The following is a 27,807-nucleotide window of genomic DNA, read 5'->3' as shown; positions in this document are numbered from 1 at the left end:
GACGGGTGAATTGATCAGGCCAGGAGGATGCAAACCAGTGTCCCTTGTAAAAACCTCCACACCCCACGGACGGGGCTGCGTCGATGAACAAATCAACGTCCTCTGGGTTAGCTAGTGCGTCATTGTAAAAGAAAGAGATGCCATTCCATCTGCGGAGGAGGAGCAACCAGAATTGTAGCTCTGAAGCGCAGGCTTGGTCCAGGGATATAAACTGAGAGAGAGAAGAGGCTGAAGAGGCTAGGTGCAGCAAATGAGAGATGAAGGAACGACCTTGTGGGACAACACTCATCGCGAAATTAAGATGCCCTAAAAGGGAGAGGAGTTGTCGTTTGGTGACACGTCGAAGAGAAAGAAATTCAGAGAGGAATTCAGTAATGCGGGCCAGCTTGTCGTGTGGGAGTGAAGCACGAAAAGAAACTGAATCCAGAAAGATGCCCAAAAACTCAAGTGAGGTGGCGGGGCCGATGGTTTTCTCGGAAGACAAGGGAATGCCCAGGCGACGGAAAGCAGCAGTGAGAGAAGTGATGCAGCGGGCTGGAGGGGAGGACGGCAAGTCAAGGACCAAGAAATCATCCAGGAGGTGTACCATATACGGGACATCATAGACGTTAAGGAGGATCCATGAAAGAGCCTCGGCAAGTGTGTCAAAAATCTTGGGTCTGCTCTTACAGCCGAAGGTCAGTCGAACTGCGAAGTAGAATTGTCCCCGCCATTTCACCCCAAACAGGTGCCAGAAGTCAGGATGGAGGGGAATGATTTTGAAAGCGGAGACCACGTCCGCTTTAGCCAGCCAAGTGCCGCGGCCAAGGAGCTTAATCAGTGATATGGCATCGTCGACCCGAGCATAGCAGAGGGAAAATTCCGAGCTGGGCACGAGACTGTTTATTGAGGGCACAGAAGAACCGCGCGGGGCTGATAAGTCGATGACGAGCCGCTTCTTACCAGAATATTTTCGAGTGGCAACGCCGATGGGGTTAATTCGGAAAGTAGAAAATGGGGGGGAAGAATAGGGGCCCATCATAAAACCCTCCGAGACTTCTTTGGCCAGAAGAGAAGTAACCACATCAGGCTCCGATTCGGCGGAGAGAAGGTTGGAGGCATGGAACGAGGAGACGGGCAGAACCACCAAACCTGGGGAGAAACCAAACAATAGACCATCAAGGAGATAACATACGAATGCAGGGTCAGGGTGGCGCGAGAGGCAGTTTGCGAGCTCAGGAACGTTGACAGGGGTGGAGAGAAAACGGATCAGTCAGCTGTTACCGAACTTAGGCGGCCACTTGGGGCAGCTTGGCCGAGCGTGGGCTTGAGCGCAGTAGGTGCATACATGAAGGAACCTGCAGGAAGATGCAAAGCAGCCAGCGGAATTGAAATTATTGCAGATCATGGAGCCATTTAGAAAGAACAAGCGTCTACCGCGGGCATCACGGGAGCTAGAACTGGTGATACGCTGACTGGGGGCCTGGTCAGGGATAAAAGAAAAGTTAGGGCCCGGAGTGGGCGCCGGGGTGACCTGGGAGCATGCAGAAGTGGGATGAGAAGGGTTGCCGCACAACCCACAGGAAAGTGCAGTTCGGCCAGCAAAAATGCGGCAGTAGAGCTCCAAGTCGAGTGCACCCCAGTAGGATGGAATATTCCACTGTTGCAAGCGGGCGGCGGCCCGTGCAGAGAAGAGCCGATGGTAGTCATAAAAACCAGAGCCTCCAAAACGGACTGCGAGATCGAGGATGATGGCGAGGTAATCGTCCAATTCCTGCCTGCGGGCAGGGAAGGAGGAGCACACCACGTCGCGATAGAGGGAAAATTCGAGTGCAAATTCGGAAGTTGTGAGGAGCTTAGAAGCTCTGTGCTCTGAAGTCTTCAATGAAAGGGTCACGTCCCCCACGTCAATGGAGCGGGGTGCTGTACAGGAAGCTGAGGGAAGCAATAGAGAGGATAGGTCAATGTCCGCACCTTGGAGAATCCGCTGACGAAGGGTGGGCTGCACCAGGGGTGGATTAAAGACACGAGCATTGGGAGGAGGAGGAGCTGGAGCAGTGGTGAAGAGAGAGAATGTGGCGTCGGGAGCTCGGGGCGCCGGAGCAAGAGGTTGACTTGCAAAACCTGCGGAGAGAGAATCGGCATGATAAAGAACGGGATACTGCAAGCCCGTGAGAGGTAGGGGTTGGGATGATAAGGGTAGGGGTTGGGATGATAAGGGTAGGGGTTGGGATGATAAGGGTAGGGGTTGGGATGATAAGGGTAGGGTTGGGATGATAAGGGAAGGGGTTGGGATGATAAGGGAAGGGGTTGGGATGATAAGGAAAAAACAGGGTAGGTGGAAGAAGTAGTAGCAGGGAGAGAGAGAGCAGGAAGATCAGAAGCACGTAAAAGGGGGGACAAACGAGAAAAAACGGAAGTTGGGGCAGGGTCGGGCCCAGTAGTGCAGACAGAAGCCAGATTTGTGGCACCAGCAGGGGGCACTGAGTCGGGGAGGGAGGCCCTCGCGGGGCGTCCTCGGCGCCGCGTCGCAGGTGCAATGACGTCATGGCTCGATGGCGTAGGTTGAGCGGGAAAGACCTCATCCTCCGGGGTAGGAGCCGAAAACAGGGAAAAAAGGGGTCCTCTTGTTGGCTGAACGAGGGAAGGGGATACCCCGGTCTCGCAGCACTCTCTGGAGGCCCGCCACGGTCCAGTCGGAGATGGACGGACAAGCGGGAGAAGCCGGATCGGGCCGTACTCGTCCGGCGGTGAAAGAGGGCTGCCGAGCGCGCTGGTCGCGGCGATGAGGTCGCTGGGGAGGAGGAGAAATCGGAGAGGAGCGGCGTCCGCGCGCAGGACCCGTGAGTGTGGAGCGAGAATGGCGAGAGCGTGCGGAGGAGCTTGGACCAGCTGAAGTGGCAGGTGAGGCAGGCACGACGACTGCCGAACGCAGTCTCCTAGTGCTGATGACCGGGGTGGCGTTGGGCGATCGAGTAGGGGAAGGAGAGAAGAGCTCGTGGTCAGAGGCGAGCAGGTCGAGATCCATGGTAGTTGGCAATTCAGTGACGCAAGCAGGAAGCGCAAGACTAGCGACTTGATTGTCACGGAGATTACGTGAGGTTGAAGGGTATAAATAGGCCTGGGGGGAGGAGCATGGGCGTGGCCCAACTCCCAAAATTCTGTTATAGTATAACTTCAATTATGTATTTATTTATTTATTTATTTAATTTTTTTCTTCAGCAGGTGGGCTGAAGCATATTGCTTTAATTTATGTTTGTGTGTAATAATGCTACAAAATGCTCTTATTGCAGTCATGGTTTCCAACAAAGAAAAAAATATATAAATATAAAAAATAAACATAAATATATTGCTTTATTATTTTACATTTAAATGGTTTGATATATCTGGAAAAAAACAGTAAGTAAAAAATAAACAATGAGAAAAGGAACATAACTGTTGGGTCAAGGTTATTTATAATAAAAGAATAAAGAATAAAGTGAATTCATATAAATACATGAATCCAGAACCCAGGCTGGATAAATGTGGGCGGACTAGTACCTCTGTTTGTATGGGGGCCCACATGGGTCCATAGTGGGATATCTTAATGTCTTCATTTACTTTACAGCCCATATTAACCCTATGGTTCCATCATGGACCCTGGAGGGTATCTATATGTGGGGTTAACTTTTAAATGAACAATAGGTTAGATGTTGTATTTTTGCTCTTGTGCTCCCCCTACAGTTACAGACTGATATTCACATTTGCAGCACTGTGCTGAAATCAAGGGGTAGAGGGACTGGGTGGTTTCCTAATCTCCTCCAAAAGTTACATAGTGCGCTTTATGCAGTGCTATGCTTTGTTTAAGAGCGAAGGTGGCTCTTTTCTCCCTCTTCCTCTATAGGTCAGTGGAACATCACCATGATTTTCAATTCAGTTTTATGTAAAAGTATTAGTACAGTTAAAAATAACACTTTTAACTTCATTCATTTTTTAGGGTTCGCATGAAGTTAAATCATCTACATCCATGCATAATTTGAGAATAAGTACATGTAAATTATATAATGGGATTTATTATGATTATTAAATGGAACACACCCCTTTGACATAAATAATTAAATGAATCATTCTTTTTTCAGCGTGTTGCTTTAACTCCTGGAAAATGCAGTGAATAAACAATATAAATAATGATAATAATAATAATAATAATAATTAAATAAACACAGAATTCATCTTAAGAAAATTAATGGAATGTTAATAGGATCATTATTTGAAAAACAAATCTCAACTTTTGACCCTGCACTGGTGACTGTTCCTCATATCTGACACAAGGTGCAAAAAACAAACACAACAAAATAAATGCTCCACTGTAGTGCACAAAAGACGTTATAGTGTGTACATTCTACTAACTTGCAATTAGTGAAGAAGAAAGGACAATAAAACTATATCATGTTAAGGTAGCATTCAGGGGAAAGATGTTCTGGAAACATCAAGAAAAATGTACTTTTTTTCACTTTCAGGGAACATTTCCAAAGCAAATTTTCCACAGTCATAATAGAATGTTAGGCGAATGTTTTTACATTGCACATATTCAGAACATTCGAAGACAATGTTCCTAGAAAGTAAAATTGTTGGTGCAAATGAAGTTGAGGTCATATTCTGAGAATGTTATCCTAACTTCAATATTAAGCAAACAGGACAGATTACCGTTGGGGAACATTCAAAAGCAACCAAAATAGAACATAATGTGAATGTTCTAAGAAAATAATTTTGCAAAGTTCTAAGAACGTTAAATTACTGGTGTATATAAGGTTGAGGTAATGTTCCCGAAACATTTTTGTAACTTAAGAAAAACGTTCTGAGAATGTTAAAAAAAACTGGACAAATTCACGTTTAGGGAACATTCTAATGTAACGTTCCCAATAACCAAAATAGAACATTATAGGTATGGTCTAAGAACATTATTTTGCAAAGTTCTAAGAGCGTTCCAAGACAACGTTCCTAGAATGTTTAATTATTGGTGTAAATAAGATTGAGGTAACGTTCCCGGAACGTTTTTGTAACTTGGGAAAAACGTTCTGAGAACATTAAAAAAACTGGACAAATTCACGTTGAGGGAACATTCCAGTGCAACGTTCCCACAACAAATATGGAATGTTAGAGGAGCGTTCTGAGAACGTAATTTTGTTAGCTGGGTTCTTGAATTCTCTGTTCCACCTTAAGAGCCGAAGCTAGCGCTATAGCTTTTGAAACTTTTTGAAGCATCTGTTATTGCACTTTATCCATTTAAAACACACAAACCAATTGTATGTGATGTCACTAAACATTTACCTTCTTAAGTGAAAGGCCAAAATGGACAGAGCCGCTGTTGTTTTCCCTGCTTTTACACAAATGTACTGTTTAAACCACCTTAAATGTTTAGACTAGACAGGGCTGGTGTTATTTTCCCTTCAACCACAAATGTAATTTTAGGAGGCATGTCCTTGGTTCTTATTCATAATTTTCATATTCAAGCATTTAGTTCCACCTCAAATTAGTCCGTTTAAGCATCTTATTAGCGTTATTCTTCAGTTTCTTATTGAATGCACATTTCCACCTTAAACAGCTATGCAAAGCTTTTATGCAAATGTTTTATAAGCAAAACACTTCTTATTTCCCATTTTATTCATTTAAACACATGACCAAGTGTACATCATGTAACTAAAACATATACCTACGTTTGAAACCCTTATATTTGCTGTGTACTACCAAGCATGATTTCTCCGTTCTTATTTCTTATTCAAGGGTTTTCAAACACAATTCTTGCTCTTTAATTTGTTTAAAACACACACAGACCATAGAGTAACACACATGAATCTGCCTCAATTTCTTAACAACAAACAAACAATTTACACTTTTTAATTATTCACCTGCCCTGTGAAGGACTGGCGCCCCCTCCAGGGTGTATTCCCGCCTTGCGCCCAATGATTCCAGGTAGGCTCTGGACCCACTGCGACCCTGAATTGGATAAGCGCTTACAGATAATGAATGAATTAATTAATTAATTATTCACCTTCTTTGTGTTAAACACACAAAACACATATTTCCTCTCATTTTACTCTGTCTCTGGTCAAAGATTATTTTACAAGGGGCTTTTTGGGTCCAGTAAAATATAACATTAACTCTGTTCACTTGGTCATTTCATTGCAGGAAGACTATGTTTGTACATCTGGGTTTGTACTGTAATGTGATTGGACAGAGAGTGGGCTCCGAGGCTGAAATTCCAGTAGAGCTCTTCTCTGGACTGGGCACTTCTCAAAGAGAATATACTGCTCCAGCACTGCTCGAGGGGATGCTACTGCTTTACTCTAGTTTCTTTAATCCATTACCACACACCCTGGACATTTTATGACCAAGTACAGAAAATATATTACAGATTGCTCCTTTAACAATGAATCTTACTGTGACAGTATTCTGATCAGTATTTTAACTTCGTATTAGTTTACCAAACAAGTGTCTCTATTTTTTAGGCAACTTTAGTACACCCCGTCTGTTTACATTGTGTGAAAACTGATTTAGATTATAGGAACCATTATAGGTTTTTTTAGTTGTTTGAAGGACACCAGAATGTAAAGCCTCACAGGGTTGTGAAGTATCTTATAAACAGTCTGTTCAGAAGAGTGACTGTTCAGTAGCCAACAGAATCAACACATGAATCTTCTTCATGTCACAAATGTTTCAGATGATAAAATCCTCAGGAACGGTGGTAATTTGTGGAAAAGGGGGTGTTAAATGATGCATTTACAAATAAATTCATGCAAATCTGTTTTTTATTTGAACTTTCTTTCACAGCATCGTGTCCAAAACACCCCCCTATTAAGAGCACTGTTAGTTAATTAAAAATGATTTGTAATAAAGAGTTCTGTCAAGACTTCAGGTAAATAAAAAGATCAGGATTCATGCTTTATTTAAAGAATTAAAGCTTTACAAACAAGTGTTGGAAAAGTTGCCCTGTGTCCAGCCACGACTGACCATCCCAGAAAATACAGTTTTATACCCGTTCTTGGGCAAGGAAAAGTCAGCTCCTGGCTTCTGCTTCTCCTTCCCAAAATCACCTTACCCTTTGATCATCATTTCCAAATGACAAGGTTATTTTAGGTTGTTAAATATTCATTATGTTACGTCATTATTAACCAAGACCTTTTTAATTAGAAGTTTTGGTAAGACACTTTGATCACAAACATTGTACTAACAGTTGGAAACAAATTCCTTGTGTGTGTGAACGTATTTAGCCAATAAATCAGATTCAGATTCTGAATTCAGTTTAACGTCAGTGGGCTTCTTCAGTGTCATTGATTCGCCTTCTCCAGCCTCACAGAGCTGACAGGCCAATTCAGAGAGAACCGGCTTCACAATTCCATCCATCCATCCATCCATTATCTGTAACCCTTATCCAATTCTAGGGTCACGGGGGGTCCAGTGCCTACCTGGAATCATTGGGCGCAAGGCGGGAATACACCCTGGAGGGGACGCCAGTCCTTCACAGGGCAACACAGACACACACACATTCACTCACACACTCACACCTACGGACACTTTCAAGTCGCCAATCCACCTGCAACGTGTGTTTTTGGACTGTGGGAGGAAACCGGAGCACCCGGAGGAAACCCACGCGGACACGGGGAGAACACTATTCACAATTCCACCATGTTTAATTACAGTGTTTTGCGATGAACATCATTATTTGTAAGTGGTTTTACACAGTGTGAACTGTGGGTTCTTACCAGTCTATGGAGGAATAGGTTTTTAATTAGTGTGTTTCTATATTTATTAATTAAATCAATGTTTTAGTCAACAGTATTTGGTTAACAACAAAATGTAATATCACAAATAAAATTTCACAAAGGTTGTCTTTTTTAATCCTTAAATGTATATCATCACTGTCCAATTAAAAACGTCATGATGAATGGACCAGTAGAAATGCTCCAAAATTACTTGGAATAAAAAAACGTTTTACATTGACGTCCATCAAAAGTGAAAATGTTTTTTTTTACTCCTGAATGTCAAACTATTTACACGCTCACTGTCATTTTTTTCTTGAAGTATTTTCACTCTTTATTTTTTTATATATTTATTCAAGTCTAAATACAGGGTCACGTGGTGTTTCAAGTGTCCTTTGGGCATCTCCACGTGTTTTGGTAAAAAAAATAAATACTACTGAATTACTACAAATATACATTGCATGGCTTGTGTTTGGGCCATGACAAGCCATATTGGATGGTATTAGGTTCTGACTCGCAGTAGTCGACTTACTAGGTTTGTATCTATTTTTCCGTTCAGTTAAACTGGGGTAACAAATCCCCAAAGTGTCAACAATCGAGTATACAGCTCCTCTGGGTAAACTCCTCTGGATTAGAGCGCATGAGCGAAAGTTGCGCCATTACCTTGAACGAGGAGTCAAATGAAAGCTGTGTCCCCTCTAGTGGCCGATATGAGGTATCGCATGATTATATCATTTACAGGCTTCTGTCTGTATATGATCCCATTTTAAGTGCGAAGAAAAACCAGCTGAGCCGTTACTGGTGAATCTCTTCCGTGGTTGCACTGTGTTGCAGTTTTTTCTATGAAAGCTTCTATTCCTTGTTCATAGTTGCTAGTAGGGGGTGGGCGATATTGCCTTAAAATAATATCACGATATTTCAGAGTATTTTGGCGATAACCATATTCTTGGTGATATGAACAAAACACTGAAAAATACTTTTATTAATTTCAAAACCAAACTATTGCAACAAAATAAATGTTATATTACTATTAATTACATTAAATAAAATGTATTTTTACACATGTTTATTTTACATCAGTTATTTTGTAAACCAAGCACCCCTTAAGTCTGAAGTCCCAACAAAAAATTATATTTTAGTTTTTGTTATTATTTTCTACATTACTGCCTTTTGTTTCAGAGCTTTGATGTATGCACAGCTAATCAAAATTCAGTTCCACTCAGTTCAGTCTTTAGTGTCATTTACTTTCCACCTTAAATCCAGATGTAACTAGGCTACAACTAAAGCTTGACAGACTAGATAACCACTGCCTAGTTTTAAAATGATACAGAAGTGTAATCACCTTCATATACTGTTTCTAGAATCATCCTCACAGAGGTTACTGCTTTAAAGGTCCAGAGTTTCATTTTGTGTTCGAGTTTCGTGTGAATATGAATGCATTTAACGATGCAGATGTATTTAATGTGGAATAACTATAACAGTAAGAAACCAAGTTGTAGCACTTGAATTTAACTGCAGTATTTAAGGTGGAAGAGAAAAATCCAATAAGTAACTAATTGTGGTATTTTCTATTTTATTTTTAACACTTAATTACATTTAAAAATAAATACTTTTGTACTTTTACTAAAGTAAAGGTCACTCTGAGGTCAGGTGCAATATTTATAAACCCCAACATTTCTCACACTATGTGTGTGTAACTCTGTGTGTCTGGAACTGCTGAGCCCATACTTTTCTAAAAGAGCAACAAGGAAGTGTGTAAAAACAATGCAGAAATAGCTGCTGAACCACATACCACTAAGGCCCTTCCTACACACATACCAAAGACAAACACACACACACACACACACACACACACACAAACACAAACACATTACAACCCTAAAATAATACGTGTGTGTATTTGATATATTCATGCATTAGGAAATGACCCCTAATCTGTCCCCTTTTAATTCTTGTAAAATAGATGTATATGTGTCTCTCTCCGTGTGTGTGTGTGTGTGTGTGTGTGTGTGTGTGTGTGTGTGTGTCTGTGTGTGTGTGTGTGAGAGAAAGAGAGTGTATATGTGTGTGTTTACATACAGTGGGCAGTCCATCACATCCATTTCAACACTGTGACTGTCACCATTTGCCTTTGTTTATAAATTTTTAATAATTTTTAACAAAATAAAACAACAACAAATATAAGAACAGCAGGCGGTGTATAATGTGATCCATGACCTTATTTCTCAAATAAAAACCTGAGATAAACTTATGAAGTACGCCAATCTGAAACAGATCACTGCTTTTCACTTCAATGTTTCCTAGTATTTGTTTAGTGGTGTAAAACGTATTCTTTGAACCGTAAACTAGTTTTATTTCAAGTGAGTATCAAAACCAGCTGAGCCAGTGCTGCTGGAGCTCTTCTGTTGTTGCACTGTGTTACAGTTTTCTATCAAACACATTAAAATATATCAATTCTGTTTGGTGCATTTTCTCAATAAAAATATACTGTTCTTTGCTTCTGTCTTACTCTGTGATTCTTTTATTTTATTTTATTTTGGAAAAGTGACTTATTACTTGTTTAAAGAAATGCCACTCAGAAATCTCAGGAGTGGTTGATTGTAACCGTCACACTGCTGTAATATCGTATGACAGAGGACACACCCTTTTAATCAGAAAGTGTATTTTGTCCTGTACCTTTCTCCCCTGAGCACTTCCATATGCCTTTTAAGATCAAATAGAGCACCAGGAAATAACCTGCTGAAGAACATCACACAAAAAGTAAGTGTTTAATTTTGTATCTATGTGTGTTGTATTCATAAATGTGACATAAATGTGTCCAGAAATGTGTTACTAAAGTCTAGTACCTGTATTGTTTGTGTCAACAGTAACATGTTCGTTCCAGCAGTGTTTCCTTCTTCATTTACATTTTAAAAAAATATCATATTTTACTGTGAAGTAAGCAGCAGAATTAAGCAGTGAACAGTTGTGTGTTTTATACAACACAGTTTTAGGGCCACAGCTTTGGAAAAAGAGAAAAAAGAGATTCCGAGAATAAAGTTGGAAAACTTCAGAGAATATTTAGAGAAACACTGTTATAATTATTATTTATTATAATATTTAGACAAACTCCCAGTCTGTGCGCCATAGAATGAGAAAGAAGCAGTCGATGAAGTGAACAGAATTATTTATTAAACGCTTTCATCCACATGACGATTAACCCCTTCATTTCAGCCACTGAGTGCCATATAGCTTTAGTTTATTGTGAGTTCCACTCCCTCTGGGTCCATCATTTTCATGATCATTAATGGTATCCTGTGAAACTACATGCCCTCTTCTGAATAAACGGGTTCTTGCACAGATTAAGCGTCCAAATTCTAATAACAATCTGGTGTTAATGTGTTTGAGGACTGAGTATTTATTCCTGAAATCTGTACCTTAGCATGACTTCAGCAATACTCTCCATTCCTCAGTTACACTGCAGTTGTGTCTGCTGCATTATACGTGCAGCAAGACATTCTGACTTCATTTTCAGAATTACACCACATTTTTTTTCTCAGTATTTTTCTGACTTTAATCTCAGAATTATTTTTTTCATAAAACTCTGTAGTAGTTCTCAGGACACAAATGAAAGTGAGACTACCCTTCACAACCTGCAAGAAACTCCAAGTTGGTTTTACAGAAGGAATCTATACAAACCCCTGGCACAAATGATCTAAAGCTAAACAATGGCTTGATTTGCTTTTGTCCAGGTCACGTTAATTCATGAGATTTAAAAAAATTTGTTTTACAGAATACTGCACAATGTACCAGTAATATTCTAAAAGGAAATTCACAGGATCTTCGAATCTGATTCACTCACAATCAACATGGACACGTCAGAAGGAATCTCACCAAAAACAGGTTAAACATGTTGATTACTTTTTGCTTAAATGTGATTGAATCTGTAAATAAATGTGTTAAGATTCATGAGGCGTAAAATAATACAGATTTATTTTGTACAGATTGTATTGCTTCTTCATAGTCAGTCCACACAATTTTACATTTTATTTTATTATTTTTTTTTTTTACTTTCTTGCCTTTTGTTTCAGAGCTGAGGATTGTGCTGCTGGGGAAAGTTGGAGCTGGGAAGAGTAAAGTGGCCAGACTCCTGTTGGGCAGCAAGGAACCTAAGGGGAAGATAGGATCATGTGTTTTACATGAAGGAGAATCTAGAGGAAGGAGGATCTGCCTGGTGGACACTCCAGAATGGGACAGACTTGCTATAAATGAGAAATGAAAATGAGGGTATCAGACAAGAATTAGTCCGCATCAAAAAGAAGCTGAGGAAACTTTCTTTAGGGGACGACGTGGAAGTCTTCAGGGAGACCCTCCTACTCGTGAGTGTTATCCTCAGTTTCACAGAATTCCAGTAAATCTTATCTTAGTTATTTTATTTATGAGTTATAATTTTATGGGGAAAAATTATATGAAAATTAATTAATTCATTCATTCATTATCTGTAACCCTTATCCAGTTCAGGGTCGCGGTGGGTCCAGAGACTACCGGGAATCATTGGGCGCAAGGCAGGAATACACCCTGGAGGGGGCGCCAGTCCTTCACAGGGCAAAAAAAAAAAATTATATGAAAATATTTATCCTAAATTGTTATATAAACTGCTAATTTCAAGTATCCTGTGTGCCCCAGATGTTTGCAAGCCCTAGGTAGCGAGCCATATTTGAAGGCCACAATCCATATACAAATGTTCTCCTTGGTTTGCTAAATCTCACTCAGTTCTATCATTTGTTTCTTTTTACCTTGTTACAGTGAATGAAGATGACCAGCCTGTGGACACAGCAATGAAGAGCAATTATCGAGATGAGATGATGACAGTTCCAGGTCATTACATAAAACCAGCAGCACTGATTGCACTGACTTTCATTGGTGCTCTTATAGGATTAGTAGTTGGGTCTAGAAATGGAGTAACAGGGTCAGGTGAGGGAATTGTCATTGGATTTGCAGTAGCAATCCCCCTGGCTGTGTGGCTGATTGATGCTGTAAGTGTGACAAGAGACAGTTCAAACACTCTGCAAGAAACAAATCAACACACATCAGACATCTTTATCATATAAGAAAATTAGCCAGCTGTGACAATGAAAGCAAACAATTACTGTACATAATAAATGTCACAGAACTCATATGAAATTAAGAATCAAATTGCTTGGTGATTCCTGAATAAACCCGTTTATGCTTCTTATAAGAAGTGGGTCCACCATAAGCATGGCCGTTTATAAACTGTATTATTACTGTATTGGTACTGTAAAATGAAGCTATGCAGGGACAACGTATGCTCAATTCTCTTTGTACCAAGCTCTGTACCATTACTTTTAGATGGACTATATCAGAATGTAAATATTCCTTGATCTGAATGATATTCAGTTAAATCCTTCAGTGTATAATAGTGTGTGTGTGTGTGTGTGTGTGTGTGGTACAATTTTGTCTAGTTTTTTGTTTCTCATTTACGCTTTACATGTACTATAGTATATTATTTATTTGTGGCTGTATTATTTGTCTGTAAATATAATACTGTGTAAATCAGATGTAGTCTATGATCAGATTACTTTTATTTAACGATTTGAGCCTCCCCTTGTGGTTCTTCCCTGTAACAACATACATTTATTTCCAAGGGACACTAACTTGGTTTACACTTTTCTTTCTGTATTTTTTCCACAGTGTTCCCTGTAAAACGGCCAGGGTTTAGTGGCAAATACCTGTTCACTAACAAACTTATATTTCTTAATGTCTCTTAATATGGATTCCTTTGAGTTTCAGGCTCTTTGTTAGAATTAGCCTCACAGCTACTCTGAGGACTGAGAGAAATGCATTTGACTTGATTTTATAGTGTGACCAGACGTCCTCTTTTACCCAGATGTCCTCTTTTTTAGACTTAAAAAATGTCAGGGCGGAATTTCACAAACGTCCGGCATGTTGTTTTTCTAGAGCTTACATAGAACTTCGAGAAGTTTCGTTCACAAACTAGTCCCGCCCTCCCCTACTCCGATTGGTTCGCTTGAGTGAGAAGGGGGCGTGGTGAAGTAGCCTAAAATCTTCTGATTGGACGGTCTGATTGTAGAGCTACCGTTATTGGTCGATAACCTTCTCTGTAAACATTTAATTGGTCAGTCTGCACGTCAGTAGTCCTTGTTTACGTCAGGCAAAGCTCATGTACCCACCCTCAGCTCGAGCAGCTATGCCTGAACGTAGTTCTCGGATGAATTAAAAAAGAAACTCCCATGTTTTCCCATGTGTAGCAAATAAAGGACGTGTCTTCTTTTTCACCATCTCAGATCTGGTCACGCTTGATTTTGTAAACAACATTTCAGCTGCAAGTAGATGGTCCATTTGCTTTCTAAACACTTGAATGAGAGGGTTATTTTTAACAAACTATAAGAATCACATCAGCTTTGACCAGATGTTGTACTTTACAATGCATTTTCTTGTAAGTGAGAATACAGCGCCCTCCATAATTATTGGCACCCCTAGTTAAAATGTGTTTAAAGCCTTTAAATAAATTATTGTTTTATTGCAGAAACATAATCTCACTCTGAAAAAAATTTGAAAACCTTCAACTCAAGTGAAAAAAAAGAAAGAAAACATTGTGATTTAGAAATAATTATTTTGCCATAAAATTATCTGTTCCACAATTATTGGCACCCTTTACAATTTCTTGGATATAAATGTATTTGAAACATTTATGTCATTTCTACTGCAGTGTATAAAGTGGATCAAAGTATCTAGGAACCTTTAATTAGTCATTCATCACTTCCTGTTTCCCTGGGGTATAAATATGGCGTTACACAGAGGTCTATTTCTCTTACTCACTCTTAAACATGGGAAAGACAAGAGAAGACACTATTCGAGTAAAGCAGATGTGTGTCGACCTTCATAAATCACGCAGTGGCTACAAGAAAATAGCCACTCACCTGCACATGCCCTCATCTACAGTCAGAGAAATCATCAAAGAGTTCAAAACATCTGGAACTGTGACAAACTGTGACAAACGAGCCTGGAAGAGGACGCAAGTGTATCTTGCACCACGCACAGTGAGAAGGATGATGAAAGAATTAAAAAGTTCTCCAAAGCTCACTGTAAGAGGATTGAATCAAATGGTAGCATCTTGGGGTTATGAGGTCTCCCCAAACAACCATCAGGTGCTATTCACCTTCTTCGTATAAAACACACAAAACACATATTCTACCATTTTTCTAGAATAAAAAATCTTTTTACATTGACGTCCATTAAAAATGACAGCTTTTCCCTTCTCGTGTAAAGTTGTTATTTTGGGAGATACGTGTTTTTAATGGGACAGGGACGATATGTGATATTGGTTGATGCTCTCTTAGCATACTTCCTATTTACTCCTGAATGACAAACTATTTACACACTCACTGTTATTTTTTTCTTGAAGTTTTTTCCCACATTTTTTTAATATATATTTATAAAGTCTAAATACATGGTCACGTGGTGTTTGAAGTGTCCTTTGGGCAACTCCAAGTGTTTTTGGTAAAAAAAAAAAAATACTACTGAATTACTACAAATATACATTGCATGGCTTGTGTTTGGGCCATGACAAGCCATATTGGGTGGTATTGGGTTCTGACTCGCAGTAGTTGACTTACTAGGTTTGTAGCTATTTTTCCGTTAAGTTAAATTGGGGTAATAAATCCCCAAAGTGTCAAAAATTGAGTATACAGTTCCTCTGGGTAAACTCCTCTGGATTACAGTGCACGAGCGAAAGGTGCGCCATTAACTTGAACGAGGGGTCAAATGAAAGCTCAGTGTCCCCTCTTGTGGCCGATATGAGGTATCGATAAATATCGATTATGTAATTTACAGGTTTCTGTCTGTATAGGATCCCTAATTTAAGTGCGAAGAAAAACTAGCTGAGCCGTTACTGCTGAATCTCTTCCGTGGTTGCACTGTGTTGCCGTTTTTTCTATGAAAGGCCTTCATTTTAAGTATACATTTCGTTTGCTGTATTTTCCCTATAAAATATACTGCTCTTTGGCTACACTGTGATATTTTTTATTAATTAATTTTTTTTTATTTTATTTTATTATAGTCTAATTGCTTATTTAACAAAAATGCCACTCAGGAAGCTCAGAAGTGATCCATTGTTACCTTTACCCTGCATTAAGATCGTATGACAGAGGACACGACCCCTTATAATCACAAGGTGTGTTTTTCCTGATCCTTTCTCACCTGAGCACTTCCAGAGGCACTTTAATATCAAATTATCAGGAAAAAAATTGCTGGAGGGCATATCACCAAAGGTAAGTGTTTAAACTTCTATCAATGTGTGTTTTATTCATACATGTGATGTGTCTAAAAATGCGTTAATAAAATCCAGTTCCTGTGTTGTTTGTGTCAACAGTAACAGATTGTGATGCAGTTCATTCCAGCAGTGTTTCCATTTGTCACTCCTCCTTTACATTTTTAAATAAGATTTATCATGTTTTACTGTAAAATAAACAGCAGAATTAAGCAGAAGTGAACGTTTGCGGGTTTTATGACAAATTATCAGGACACAAATGAAAGTGAAACTAAACATATACTTGGCAACTTGCAAGAAGCAGAATGTATAGAAAACCCTTAGCACACATTTTCTAAAGCTAAACAATGGCTTGTTTTGCTTTTGTCCAGGTCACATGAATTCATGAGATTTTAAAATATTTGTTTTACAGAATACTGCACAATGTACAAGTAATATTCTAAAAGGAATTTCACAGGATCTTCGAATCTGATTCACTCACAATCAACATGGCCACATCAGAAGGAATCTCACCAAAAACAGGTTAGACATGTTGATTACTTAAGTCTGATTGAATCTGTAAATATATGTGTTAAGATTCAGGTTTGGTTCTAATAATCCCAAACAATAAAATAGCAACACTGCAAGTTTTATTTTGGGATTTAACACAGTAACACAGCTTGTATTCCTTGTTCATAGTTGCCAGAAGGGGTGGATGATATTGCCCTAAAATAATATCACGATATTTCAGGGTATTTTGGCGATAGCAATATTCTTGGTGATATAAACATAACACTATAACACTATAAACATAAAATACTTTTATTAATTTCAAAACTATTGCAATAAAATAAATGTTATATTACTATTAATCATATTAAATAAAATATGTTTTTACACAATACCACTGTTTATTGTACATCAGTTATTTTGTAACCAAACCACCTCCACAGAACTGAAGTAAAAAAAAATATATTTTTTATTTTATTATTATTATTTTCTACTTTATTGTCTTTTGTTTCAGAGCTGAGGATTGTGCTGCTGGGGAAAGTTGGAGCTGGGAAGAGTAAAGTGGCCAGACTCCTGTTGGGCAGCAAAGAACCTAAGGGGGAGATAGGATCATGTGTTTTACGTGAAGGAGAAGCTAGAGGAAGGAGGATCTGCCTGGTGGACACTCCAGATTGGGGCAGATATTCTTTATATAATACCCCTGATAAAATTAAACATGAAATGGCCCGAAGCATGACTCTCTGCCCTCCAGGACCCCATGCTCTGATTGTGGTGCTGCGTGTTAAAAGTTGTACTGATGGACCTTCTGTAAAAGAACTTAAAACACTGAATCGGCGCATGGAGCTTCTGTCTGAGAGGGTCTGGAAACACACAATGGTGCTGTTCTTATGTGATGAAGAAGTGGAGGAACCTGCAGTCAGACAGTACATTCAGAAAGCAAACAGACTGCTGGAAAAATGTGGAAACAGACACTATGTCCTCCGTTCTGAAGACCAGGTCCCTGGGTTCCTCCAGGAAATAGACAAAATGGTGGAAGGAAACTGTGGTGATTTCTTCCTGCCGCAGATGTACTATGAATATATGCAGAGCAAAATTCCAAAGAACATCACAGAAATGAAAAAAATGTACGAGGACAGAGAAGAACGGCTGAAAATGGGGTATCAGACAAGAATTAACCAGTATAAAAGACAAGCTGAGGAAACTGTTCTTCGGCAACGACGTGGAAGTTTTCAGGGAGACCGTCCTAGTAGTGAGTATTATCTTGTCCGTAAATATATTTCTAAAAATGTTATTTTGACTCCTTTTCTCAATTAACTGGTACAGCCCCTAGGTTGAACCCAGGGTGCTTAAAGCCTGTGCCACCCAACTTTGTGGAGTCCTGCAACATGTCTTCAACATGAGCCTGAGTCTCCAGAGGGTCCCGGTGATGTGGAAGACGTCCTGCATTGTTCCTGTGCCAAAGACTCCGCGGCCCAGTGACATCAAGGACTACAGGCCGGTGGCACTGACGTCCCACATCATGAAGACCATGGAGAGACTTGTCCTGGATCACCTCCGGCCCATGGTCCAGCCACTTCTAGACCCCCTCCAGTTCGCCTACCAGCCTCGTCTGGGGGTTGAGGATGCCATCATCTACCTGCTGAACCGAGTGTATGCTCACCTGGATAAGCCAGGCGGCACTGTGAGGGTCATGTTTTTTGACTTCTCCAGTGCGTTTAACACCATTCAGCCTGCTCTTCTGGGTGACAAGATGAACGCGATGCAGGTAGACGCCCCCCTCGTGTCCTGGATTGTTGACTACCTGACTGGCAGACCACAGTATGTACGTCTGCAGCACTGTGTGTCAGACAGAGTGGTCATCAATACTGGAGCCCCGCAGGGAACTGTCCTCTCTCCCTTCCTCTTCACCCTCTACACCACTGATTTCAACTACTGCACAGAGACTTGCCACCTCCAGAAGTTTTCTGATGACTCTGCACTTGTTGGATGTATCAGCAGGGGTGATGAGGATGAGTACAGGGAGACGGTGAACGACTTTGTTGCGTGGTGTGAGCTGAACCATCTGCAGCTCAACGTGACAAAGACAAAGGAGCTGGTGGTGGACCTGAGGAGGGACAAAACGCCGGTGACCCCTGTGTCCATCAGGGGGGTCAATGTGGACATTGTGGAGGACTATAAATATCTGGGCGTACACATTGACAATAAACTGGACTGGGCTAAGAACACTGAGAAACACTAAGAAAACAACCTTTACAAGAAGGGCCAAAGTCGTCTCTATTTTCTGAGGCGTCTGAGGTCCTTCAACATCTGCAGAACTATGCTGAGGATTTTTTATGAGTCAGTTGTGGCCAGTGCCATCCTTTATGCTGTTGCATGTTGGGGCAGCGGGTTGAGGGTGGCAGATGCCAACAGACTTAATAAATTGATCCGTAGAGCCAGTGAGGTTGTGGGTGTAGAGCTGGACTCGCTGACGGCAGTGTCTGAGAGGAGGATGCTGTCTAAACTGCAGGCTATCATGGATAATGGCTCCCACCCTCTTTATCACATGGTAATGAGACACAGGAGCACGTTCAGTGCAAGACTCATTCAGCCAAAATGCACTACAGAGCGCCACAGGAGGTCATTCCTACCAGTGGCTACCAGACTTTATAACTCCACACTTAAAGCACGACACCTTTCACATGTACAGTAATAACAATAGAACAATTTTTAATTATGAGTGTAACAACTCAAATGTGCAATACTCATACTGCTGTATACAGTATATCCGTATTTATTATTATAGATGTGTACATATTGTAAAATTCCTTTTGTGTTAAATTTTTCTTAGAGTGTTTATTCTTTTACAACTGGCTGCTACTGTAAAAATTGCAATTTCCCCCTGGGATCAATAAAGTATTTCTGATTCTGATTCTGATTGAGAGCCATGTTTGAAGATATTTGAAGATCTATGTACAGGTGAGTGTTTCCCTGGGTTTACACCCCACTCGAGTAGATCGTTTGTTTCTTTTTTATCTTGTTACAGTGAATGAAGATGACCAGCCTGTGGACATCGCAGCAATCAAGAGCAAGTTTCGAGATGAGATGATGTCACTTGCGCGCTATTACATGAAACCAGCAGCACTGATTGCCCTGACTATCATTGGTGCTCTTATCGGATCAGTAGTTGGATCTGCATATGGAGTAACAGGGTCAGGTGTGGGAATTGTTATTGGAATTGCAGTAGCAATCCCCCTGGCTTTGTGGCTGATTGATGCTGTAAGAGTGGCAAGAGAAAGTTCAAACACTCTGCAAGAAACAAAACACCACATATAAAAACATCAGTCATTTTACCACAAAAGAATTAGCGAGCTGTGACTATGAAAGCAAAAAATTACTGTACATAATAAATATCACAGCGGCATGTTGGCACAGCAGGAAGGGTTCGATTCCCGCTGTGAGGAGTGTGGTGTGTTCTCCCTGTGTCTGCGTGGGTTTCCTCCGGGTGACTGTCTGTGAGGAGTGTGGTGTGTTCTCCGTGTGTCCACATGGGTTTCCTCCGGGTGACTGTCTGTGAGGAGTGTGGTGTGTTCTCCCTGTGTCCACATGGGTTTCCTCCGGGTGACTGTCTGTGAGGAGTGTGGTGTGTTCTCCCTGTGTCTGCATAGGTTTCCTCCGGGTGACTGTCTGTAAAGAGTGTGGTGTGTTCTCCCTGTGTCTGCATGGGATTCCTCTGGGTGACTGTCTGTGAGGAATGTGGTGTGTCCTCTGTGTCTGCGTGGGTTTCCTTCGGGTGCTCCAAAAACACATGTTGGTAGGTGGATTGGCAACTCAAAAAGTGTCTGTAGGTGTGAGTGTGTGTGTAGCCCTGTGAAGGACTGGTGCCCCCTCCAGGGTGTATTCCCGCCTTGCACCCAATGATTCCAGGTAGGCTCTGGACCCACCGTGACCCTGAACTGGATAAGGGTTACAGATAATGAATGAATGAATGAATGAATAAATATCACAGAATTCATATTAAATGAAGAATCAAATTGCTTGGTGGTTCCTGAATGGACCAGTTTATGCTTCTTATAAGAAGTGGGTCCCCCATAAGGATGGCCGTTTACAAACTGTATTATTACTGTATTGGTACTGTAAAATGAAGCTATGCAGGGACAACGTATGCTTATTTATATTTGTATCAAGCTCTGTACCATTATCTTTAAATGGACTATATCAGAATGTAAATCTTCCTTGATATGAATGATATTCAGTTAAATCCTTCAGTGTATAATAGTGTGTGTGTGTGTGTGTGGTACAATTTTTTTTTCTCATTTACAATTTACATGTACTATAGTATATTATTTATTTGTGGCTGTATTATTTGTCTGTAAATATAATACTCTGTGTAAATCAGATGTAGTCTATGATCACATTACTTTTATTTAACGATTTGAGCCTCCCCTTGTGGTTCTTCCCTGTAACAACATACATTTATTTCCAAGGGACACTAACTTTGTTTACACTTTTCTTTCTGTATTTTTTCCACAGTGTTCCCTGTAAAACGGCCAGGGTTTAGTGGCAAATACCTGTTCACTAACAAACTTATATTTCTTAATGTCTCTTAATATGGATTCCTTTGAGTTTCAGGCTCTTTGTTAGAATTAGCCTCACAGCTACTCTGAGGACTGAGAGAGATGCATTTGACTTGATTTTGTAAACAACATTTCAGCTGCAAGTAGATGGTCCATTTGCTTTCTAAACACTTGAATGAGAGGGTTTTTTTTAACAAACTATAAGAATCACATCAGCTTTGACCAGATGTATATTACAATGCATTTTACTGTAAGTGTGAGAATATATTTTATGTTTTTGTTTTGTTTTGTTTTTTTCAGCAGGTGGACTGAAGCATATTTTATTTTATATTTGTTTGTTATAATGCTACAAAATGCTGTCATGATAAAATGCAATAAATAATAAGCAGATTCCAACCGCACAAGTAGTTATTTATCATAAATCACTAAGGATTTATGCATATCAGTGGTTCCGGACCCACCGCGACCCTCAACTGGATAAGGGTTACAGACAATAAATTAATGAAACATAAATCATGGTAATTTTACATTTGATACTTAAGTACATTTGAAGGTAAATAGTTTTGTACATTTACTCAAGTGGAGATCTACGAGGACCCCTACATTTACTGGAGTAATATTTTACACTGTGTATCTGTACTTTAACTCAAGTACATGGTTTGTGTATTTTGTCCAACACTGAACAACACTAATCATGCTGAAATGTCACTCTGTGGTCAGGTGAAGTCTTTATAAACATTTTTCACTGTGTGTGTGTGGAATTGCTTGCTTATGAGCCCATACTGTTCTAGTAGAGCAGCAGGGAAGTATGTTAAAAATGTAGAAATAGCTGCTGAACCACATAGCACCAAGTCTATACTAGCACTAATGGTCCTATACACACATAACACAAACATACTATACAAACACACACACACACACACATTACAACCCTAAAAGAAAACAATATCAAATCAGGCACCAGGAAATAACCTACTGGAGAAGATATCACCAAAAGTAAGTGTCTAAATTTGTATCAATGTATGTTGTATTCATAAATGTTATAATGTGTCCATAAATGTTTTGATAAACTCTAGTTCCTGTATTGTTTGTGTCAACAGTAATAGGTTGCAATGCAGTACATTCCAGCAGTTTTTCCATTTTTCACTCCTCATCTACATTTTTAAATTAGATTTATTATGTTTTACTGTAAAGTAAGCAACAGAATTAAGCAGAAGTGAACATTTGTGGTTTTTATACATTTTAGGGCCACGGCATTGAAATAATATAAAAATAAGATTCAGAGTATAAACTCTATTCTCTGATGTTTTCCAACTTTATTCCCTGAACGATTCTAGCTTTATTCTCAGAATTAAGTCAGAATATTTAAAGAAACACTTTGGATTATTATCTATTATAATATTTAGAAAGACAGACTCTGAGGAATATTCTGACTTTATTCTCAGAATACATCTGACTAAAATCTCAGAAATATTCTGACTTTATTTTCAGAAATTTTTTTTTCAATGCTGTGGCCCTATGATTTTGTTTTTTATGACAAAATCTAAGGACACAAACGAAAGTGAAACTAAAATAACCTTGGCAACTTACAAGAAACCCAGAGTAAAACAGTGGCTTGTTTTGCTTTTGACCAGGTCATAATAATTAATTAATTCATTGACTGAAACTGCTTTTTCCAGTTCAAGGTCACAGAGGGTCCAGAGCCTATCCGGAATCACTGGGCACAAGGTGGAGCACCCGGAGGAAACCCACACAGACACGGGGAGAACACATCACACTCCTCACAGACAGTCACCCGGAGCGTCCCTGAAGCTTTGACAGAGACACTACCTGCTGCTCCACCGTGCCGCCCACATTAATTCATGAGATTTTAAAAATGTTTTTTTATAGAATACTTCACAATTTACAAGTGATATTCTAAAGGAAATTCACAGAATCTTCGTATCTGATTCACTGCCAATCAACATGGCCAGGTCAGAAGGAATCTCACCAAAAACAGGTTAAACATGTTGATTACTTTTTGCTTAAATGTGATTGAATCTGTAAATAAACGTGTTAAGATTCATGAGAGTGGGTTTGGTTCTAATAATCCCAAACAATAAAACAGTAACACTGCAAGTTATTTTTTGGGATTTAACACAGTAACACAGCTTGTATTCCTTGTTCATAGTTGCCAGTAGGGGTGCGCGATATTGCCCTAAAATAATATCACGATAACCAAACCACCTCCACATGACTGAAGTCCAAAAAAATTATATTTTATTTTATTATTATTATTTTCTACTTTATTGCCTTTTGTTTCAGAGCTGAGGATTGTGCTGCTGGGGAAAGTTGGAGCTGGGAAGAGTAAAGTGGTCAGACTCCTGTTTGGCAGCAAGGAACCTAAGGGGAAGATAGGATCATGTGTTTTACGTGAAGGAGAAGCTAGAGGAAGGAGGATCTGCCTGGTGGACACACCAGAATGGGGCAGATATTCTTTATATAATACCCCTGATAAAATTAAAAATGAAATGGTCCGAAGCATGACTCTCTGCTCTCCAGGACCCCATGCTTTGATTGTGGTGCTGCGTGTTAAAAGTGGTACTGATGGACCTTCTGTAAAAGAACTTAAAACAGTGAATCGGCGAATGGAGCTTCTGTCTGAGAGGGTCTGGAAGCACACAATGGTGCTGTTCTTATGTGATGAAGAAGTGGAGGAACCAAGAGTCAGACAGTACATTCAGAAAGCAAACAGAGTGCTAGAAAAATGTGGAAACAGACACTGTGTCCTCCGTTCTGAAGACCAGGTCCCTGGGTTCCTCCAGGAAATAGAGAAAATGGTGGAAGCAAACTGTGGTGATTTCTTCCTGCCACCATTGTACTATGAATATATGCAGAGTAAAATTCCAAAGAACATCACAGAAATGAAAAAAATGTACCAGGACAGAGAAGAACAGCTGAACATGGGGTATCAGACAAGAATTAGTCAGTATCAAAAAGAAGCTGGGGTCTTTAGGCAACAATGTGGAAGTCTTCAGGGAGACCCTCCTAGTCGTGAGTGTTATCCTCAAATTAAATTAAATCAAATTTATTTGTGTAGTGCTTTTTACAACTGATGTTGACACAAAGCAGCTTCCAGTAAATCATATCTTATAAGTGAGTTATAATGTTATGGGGAAAAAAATATAGGAAAATATTTTTCTGCAGTATCCTGCATACTCCAGACGTTTGTAACCCCTAGGTTGAGATCCACATTTGAAGGCCACAATCCATGCACATCCAATTTATTTTAACTAAATATATATTGAAAAGTTTTATTCAATTAATCAGTTGAATTATTTTCAACAAGTCCTTCTATTTGAGTTTGTGAAACTGTAAAATTTTGATTGAGCAGAGTCCTGTGGTTTTAAAAATAGCTGGATATGAGAGATTTAATTGAACTTAAATGTTATGAGTTTATGCGGCATGACATCTGAAGTCACAGACCAGTGCAGCAATTTTCAGCCGAGATGGTGCATGGTCTGGGGTTCACTGTGTGAGGGTTTATTTCAGTGCAAGGGGCGGTGGTGTAACAGGTAGAATCACTGTGACATAGCTCCAGAGTCCTGGGGTCGTGGGTTCGAGACCCACATCAAGTCACTGCCCTGAGGAGTTTGGGGTGTTCCCTCACACACACATTGGTAGGTGGATTGGCCGTTCAGAAGTGTCCATAGGTGTGAGTGTGTGGTGTCCTGTGATGGACTGGCACTTTGGTTACAGACAATGAATGAATTTACTGTTAAATTAGTTAATAGTACTTAATAGTATTGAGTACCAGAAATACCAGTGTACGTCTCACTCAGTTCTATCATTTGTTTCTTTTTTATCTTGTTACAGTGAATGAAGATGACCAGCCTGTGGACACAGCAATCATGAGCAAGTTTCGAGATGAGATGATGTCACTTGCACGCTATTACATGAAACCAGCAGCACTGATTATACTGGCTATCATTGGTGCTCTTGTTGGATCAGTAGTTGGATCTGTACATGGAATAAAAGGGTCAGGTGTGGGAATTGTCATTGGAACTGCAGTAGCAATCCCCCTGGCTTTGTGGCTGATTGATGCTGTAAGAGTGGCAAGAGACAGTTCAAACTTTCTGCAAGAAACAAAACACCACACATAAAAACATCAGTCATTTTACCACAAAATAATTAGCCAGCTGTGATTATGAAAGCAAACAATCACTGTACATAAATGTACAATAAATGTCACAGAAATGAAGAATTAAATTGCTTGCTGGTCCCTGAATGAACCAGTTTATGCTTCTTATAGGATCTGGGTCCCCCATAAGAATGGCCGTTTATAAACTGTATTATTACTGCATTAGTGTAAACTGACTGAAGCTATGCAGCGACAACGTATGCTCATTTATCTTCAGTTTCCCTTTGTACCAAGCTCTGTACCATTACCTGTAGATGCAATAAATCAGAATGTAAATATTACTTGATTTTTTTCTCTTTTTCTTGTTTTTCCCATCAGCAGGTGGGCTGAAGCATGCTGTTATATTTTATATTTGTGTGTAACAATGCTACAAAATACAGTAGTATAAGTACAGGGCGGCACGGTGCCGCAGCAGGTAGTGTCACAGTCACACAGCTCCAGTGACCTGGAAGTTATGGGTTCGATTCCCGCTCCGGGTGACTGTGAGGAGGTGTGTTCTCCCTGTGTCCCCGTGGGTTTCCTCCGGGTGCTCCGGTTTCCTCCCACAGTCCAAAAACACACATTGGTAGGTGGATTGGAAACTCAAAAGTGTCCGTAGGTGTGAATGTGTGAGTGAATGTGTGTGTGTGTCTGTGTTGCCCTGTGAAGGACTGGCGCCCCCTCCAGGGTGTATTCCCGCCTTGCGCCCAACGACTTCAGGTAGGCTCTGGACCCACCGCAACCCTGAACTGGATAAGCGGTTACAGATAATGAATGAATGAATGAATGAACAGTAAGTACAGAATAAACAATGAGAAAAGGAACATGAATATTGGGTCACAGTTATTTATTATAAATAACTACGAATTCAGCACATCTTAGTGAGGCCCCCGTGGCTTGAACATGGGGGTTGGTTGGTACATAGGCTACTAGAAGGACACCGGTCTATACTGAATACATGTGGACAGCCTAGTAACTTTATGTATGTTAGCCCACATGAGTCCATAGTGGGTTGTCTGAATGTCTTCATTTACTTTACAGCTCATATTGACACTATGGTTCCATCACTGACCCTGGAGGGCATCTATATGTGGGATTAACCTTTAAAGGAACACAATTACAGCACTGTCTTGAAATCAAGGAGGAACACCCTCCTCCTAACATTCCTTAGTGTAGTTACTGCAGTGCTGAGCCTGGAGTACCAATGACAGAGGCTCTATATTCCCTATTGTAATTGAGTGGAGAATCACAATGGTTTTGAAGCTGTAATTTCAAGGTAAATATCAGCCTACTTTCTAGTACTCTAAAAAATATATAAATTAAAACCGTAGTAACCAGAGGAAACCCCACGGAAACACACACAGAGACACAAAACTCATCACAGAGAGTCACCCGGAGTGGGACTTGAACCAACAACCTCCAGGTCCCTGGAGCTGTGTGACTGCGACCTTCAATACATTTTTTTTTGTCTTAATGTCATGTTTGTTAGGTACTTGCTGCTGTATGTTGTAAAGCTTTGTCAGTAACACAGAACTGAGGCCACATGATTAATTTATATTGAATATGCTTTAATTTCTTTATGCTGGGCAACTAGATGTAACACTATTATTATTATTATTATTATTATTATTATTATTATTATGACATCTTGAGAACAGTTATAGCCCTGAGCCCTGTGATGGACTGGTGCTCTGTCCCACGGTAAGCTCAGTAGTTTAGGGTAAGCTCTGAACCCACAACCCTGGACAGGATGATGAGGTTTCAAAAAAATTACAGCATACATCACTAATGTGGATAAATGTGCAAATTAATTATTTTAGCAGCATAATATAAGCAAGATAAAAGAAAAAGGAAATCATCATGAGAAAATAAGGAATTATATTCATTAATTTATTTTTGGCAATAATGTCAAGGGGTGTATATAAGTTCTTCATTTGCATTTTAAATGCAGAATTTTAAAAATAATTTATCTTTAAATATAAAATATTTGCATATGCAACTAAATTTTCCACAACAAAGCTCAGCCAGCACTTAAAGTAACAATGTCACAACAAAAACGTAACTTAACTAAGGATTAAATGAATGTCTATAATAACTGAACCCTATGATTTTATGAATATAAGATAAAATTTCATTGTAAAGTGGAGTTATAAAATACTAGATCAGATTCATCAGAATCAACAGATTATAAATCATAATAAAAAGCTCATTGTTTTGTCACACGTTATAGTACTTTCACAATTCTAAATGAAATATAACAAGCCATTAATATAAGATAGTAAGTCAATTATGATATGATTATTATATAGACCCAAATTAACCCAAGAGTGGTTATTGATTGAAAAAATCTAAAAAAAAATAAAAATAAAAATAAAAAAAATTGAGGTGAGCTAATGAGTCCTAGAGTCAGAGCAGGTGTTTGAAGTTGCCATAGAACGACTGAACCGCCGCCCAGGAGAAATGTCCAGGCTGCTCAAAAGGGAGAAACTCTGAACTAAGAAATTAAGAAGTAATATGTCCATCCATCCATCCATTATCCACCGCTTATCCGGGTCCGGGTCGCGGGGGAAGCAGTCGGAGCAAAGAAACCCAGAC

General features: G+C 39.7%; 3 protein-coding genes and 1 long non-coding RNA gene across 4 annotated transcripts in view; 3 read left to right on the top strand and 1 right to left on the bottom strand.

Moving 5' to 3' along the window:
• The window catches only part of LOC136692846 (GTPase IMAP family member 9-like), a 33,036-nt gene extending 21,092 nt beyond the window's left edge, over positions 1-11,944 (top strand). The window contains exon 2 of the transcript XR_010801991.1: positions 11,789-11,944. The gene's annotated coding sequence lies outside the window, so the exon portion shown is untranslated. The remainder of the gene's footprint in view (positions 1-11,788) is intronic.
• The window catches only part of LOC136692404 (uncharacterized), a 78,863-nt gene that overhangs the window by 38,282 nt on the left and 12,774 nt on the right, over positions 1-27,807 (bottom strand). The window lies entirely within an intron of this gene.
• LOC136690802 (GTPase IMAP family member 9-like) lies at positions 14,567-19,812 on the top strand. The gene is made up of 3 exons (XM_066662815.1): positions 14,567-14,760; positions 16,941-17,746; positions 19,523-19,812. The coding sequence occupies exons 1-3, from the start codon at positions 14,567-14,569 to the stop codon at positions 19,810-19,812; spliced, it is 1,290 nt and encodes a 429-aa protein (XP_066518912.1).
• Positions 23,019-25,260, top strand: LOC136690801 (GTPase IMAP family member 9-like). The gene is made up of 3 exons (XM_066662814.1): positions 23,019-23,026; positions 23,296-24,086; positions 24,909-25,260. The coding sequence occupies exons 1-3, from the start codon at positions 23,019-23,021 to the stop codon at positions 25,193-25,195; spliced, it is 1,086 nt and encodes a 361-aa protein (XP_066518911.1). The 3' UTR covers positions 25,196-25,260.

Source organism: Hoplias malabaricus, chromosome 3 (genome assembly GCF_029633855.1).
Source record: "Hoplias malabaricus isolate fHopMal1 chromosome 3, fHopMal1.hap1, whole genome shotgun sequence".
Classification (NCBI taxonomy): Eukaryota; Metazoa; Chordata; class Actinopteri; order Characiformes; family Erythrinidae; genus Hoplias; species Hoplias malabaricus.
Note: the sequence above shows the minus strand (reverse complement) of the source record. Positions and strands in the feature narration are given on the sequence as shown.

What these genes read in the sequence shown, in the direction of transcription:
- LOC136690802 (XM_066662815.1), top strand. Translation starts at nt 14,567, where the DNA reads ATGGGAAAGACAAGAGAAGACACTATTCGAGTAAAGCAGATGTGTGTC. An exon ending in GCCTGGAAGAGGACGCAAGT is followed by an intron (nt 14,761 to 16,940) that starts GTATCTTGCACC and finishes CCACCTCCACAG; the next exon opens with AACTGAAGTAAAAAAAAATA. An exon ending in TCAGGGAGACCGTCCTAGTA is followed by an intron (nt 17,747 to 19,522) that starts GTGAGTATTATC and finishes ATCTTGTTACAG; the next exon opens with TGAATGAAGATGACCAGCCT.
- LOC136690801 (XM_066662814.1), top strand. An exon ending in TCAGGGAGACCCTCCTAGTC is followed by an intron (nt 24,087 to 24,908) that starts GTGAGTGTTATC and finishes ATCTTGTTACAG; the next exon opens with TGAATGAAGATGACCAGCCT.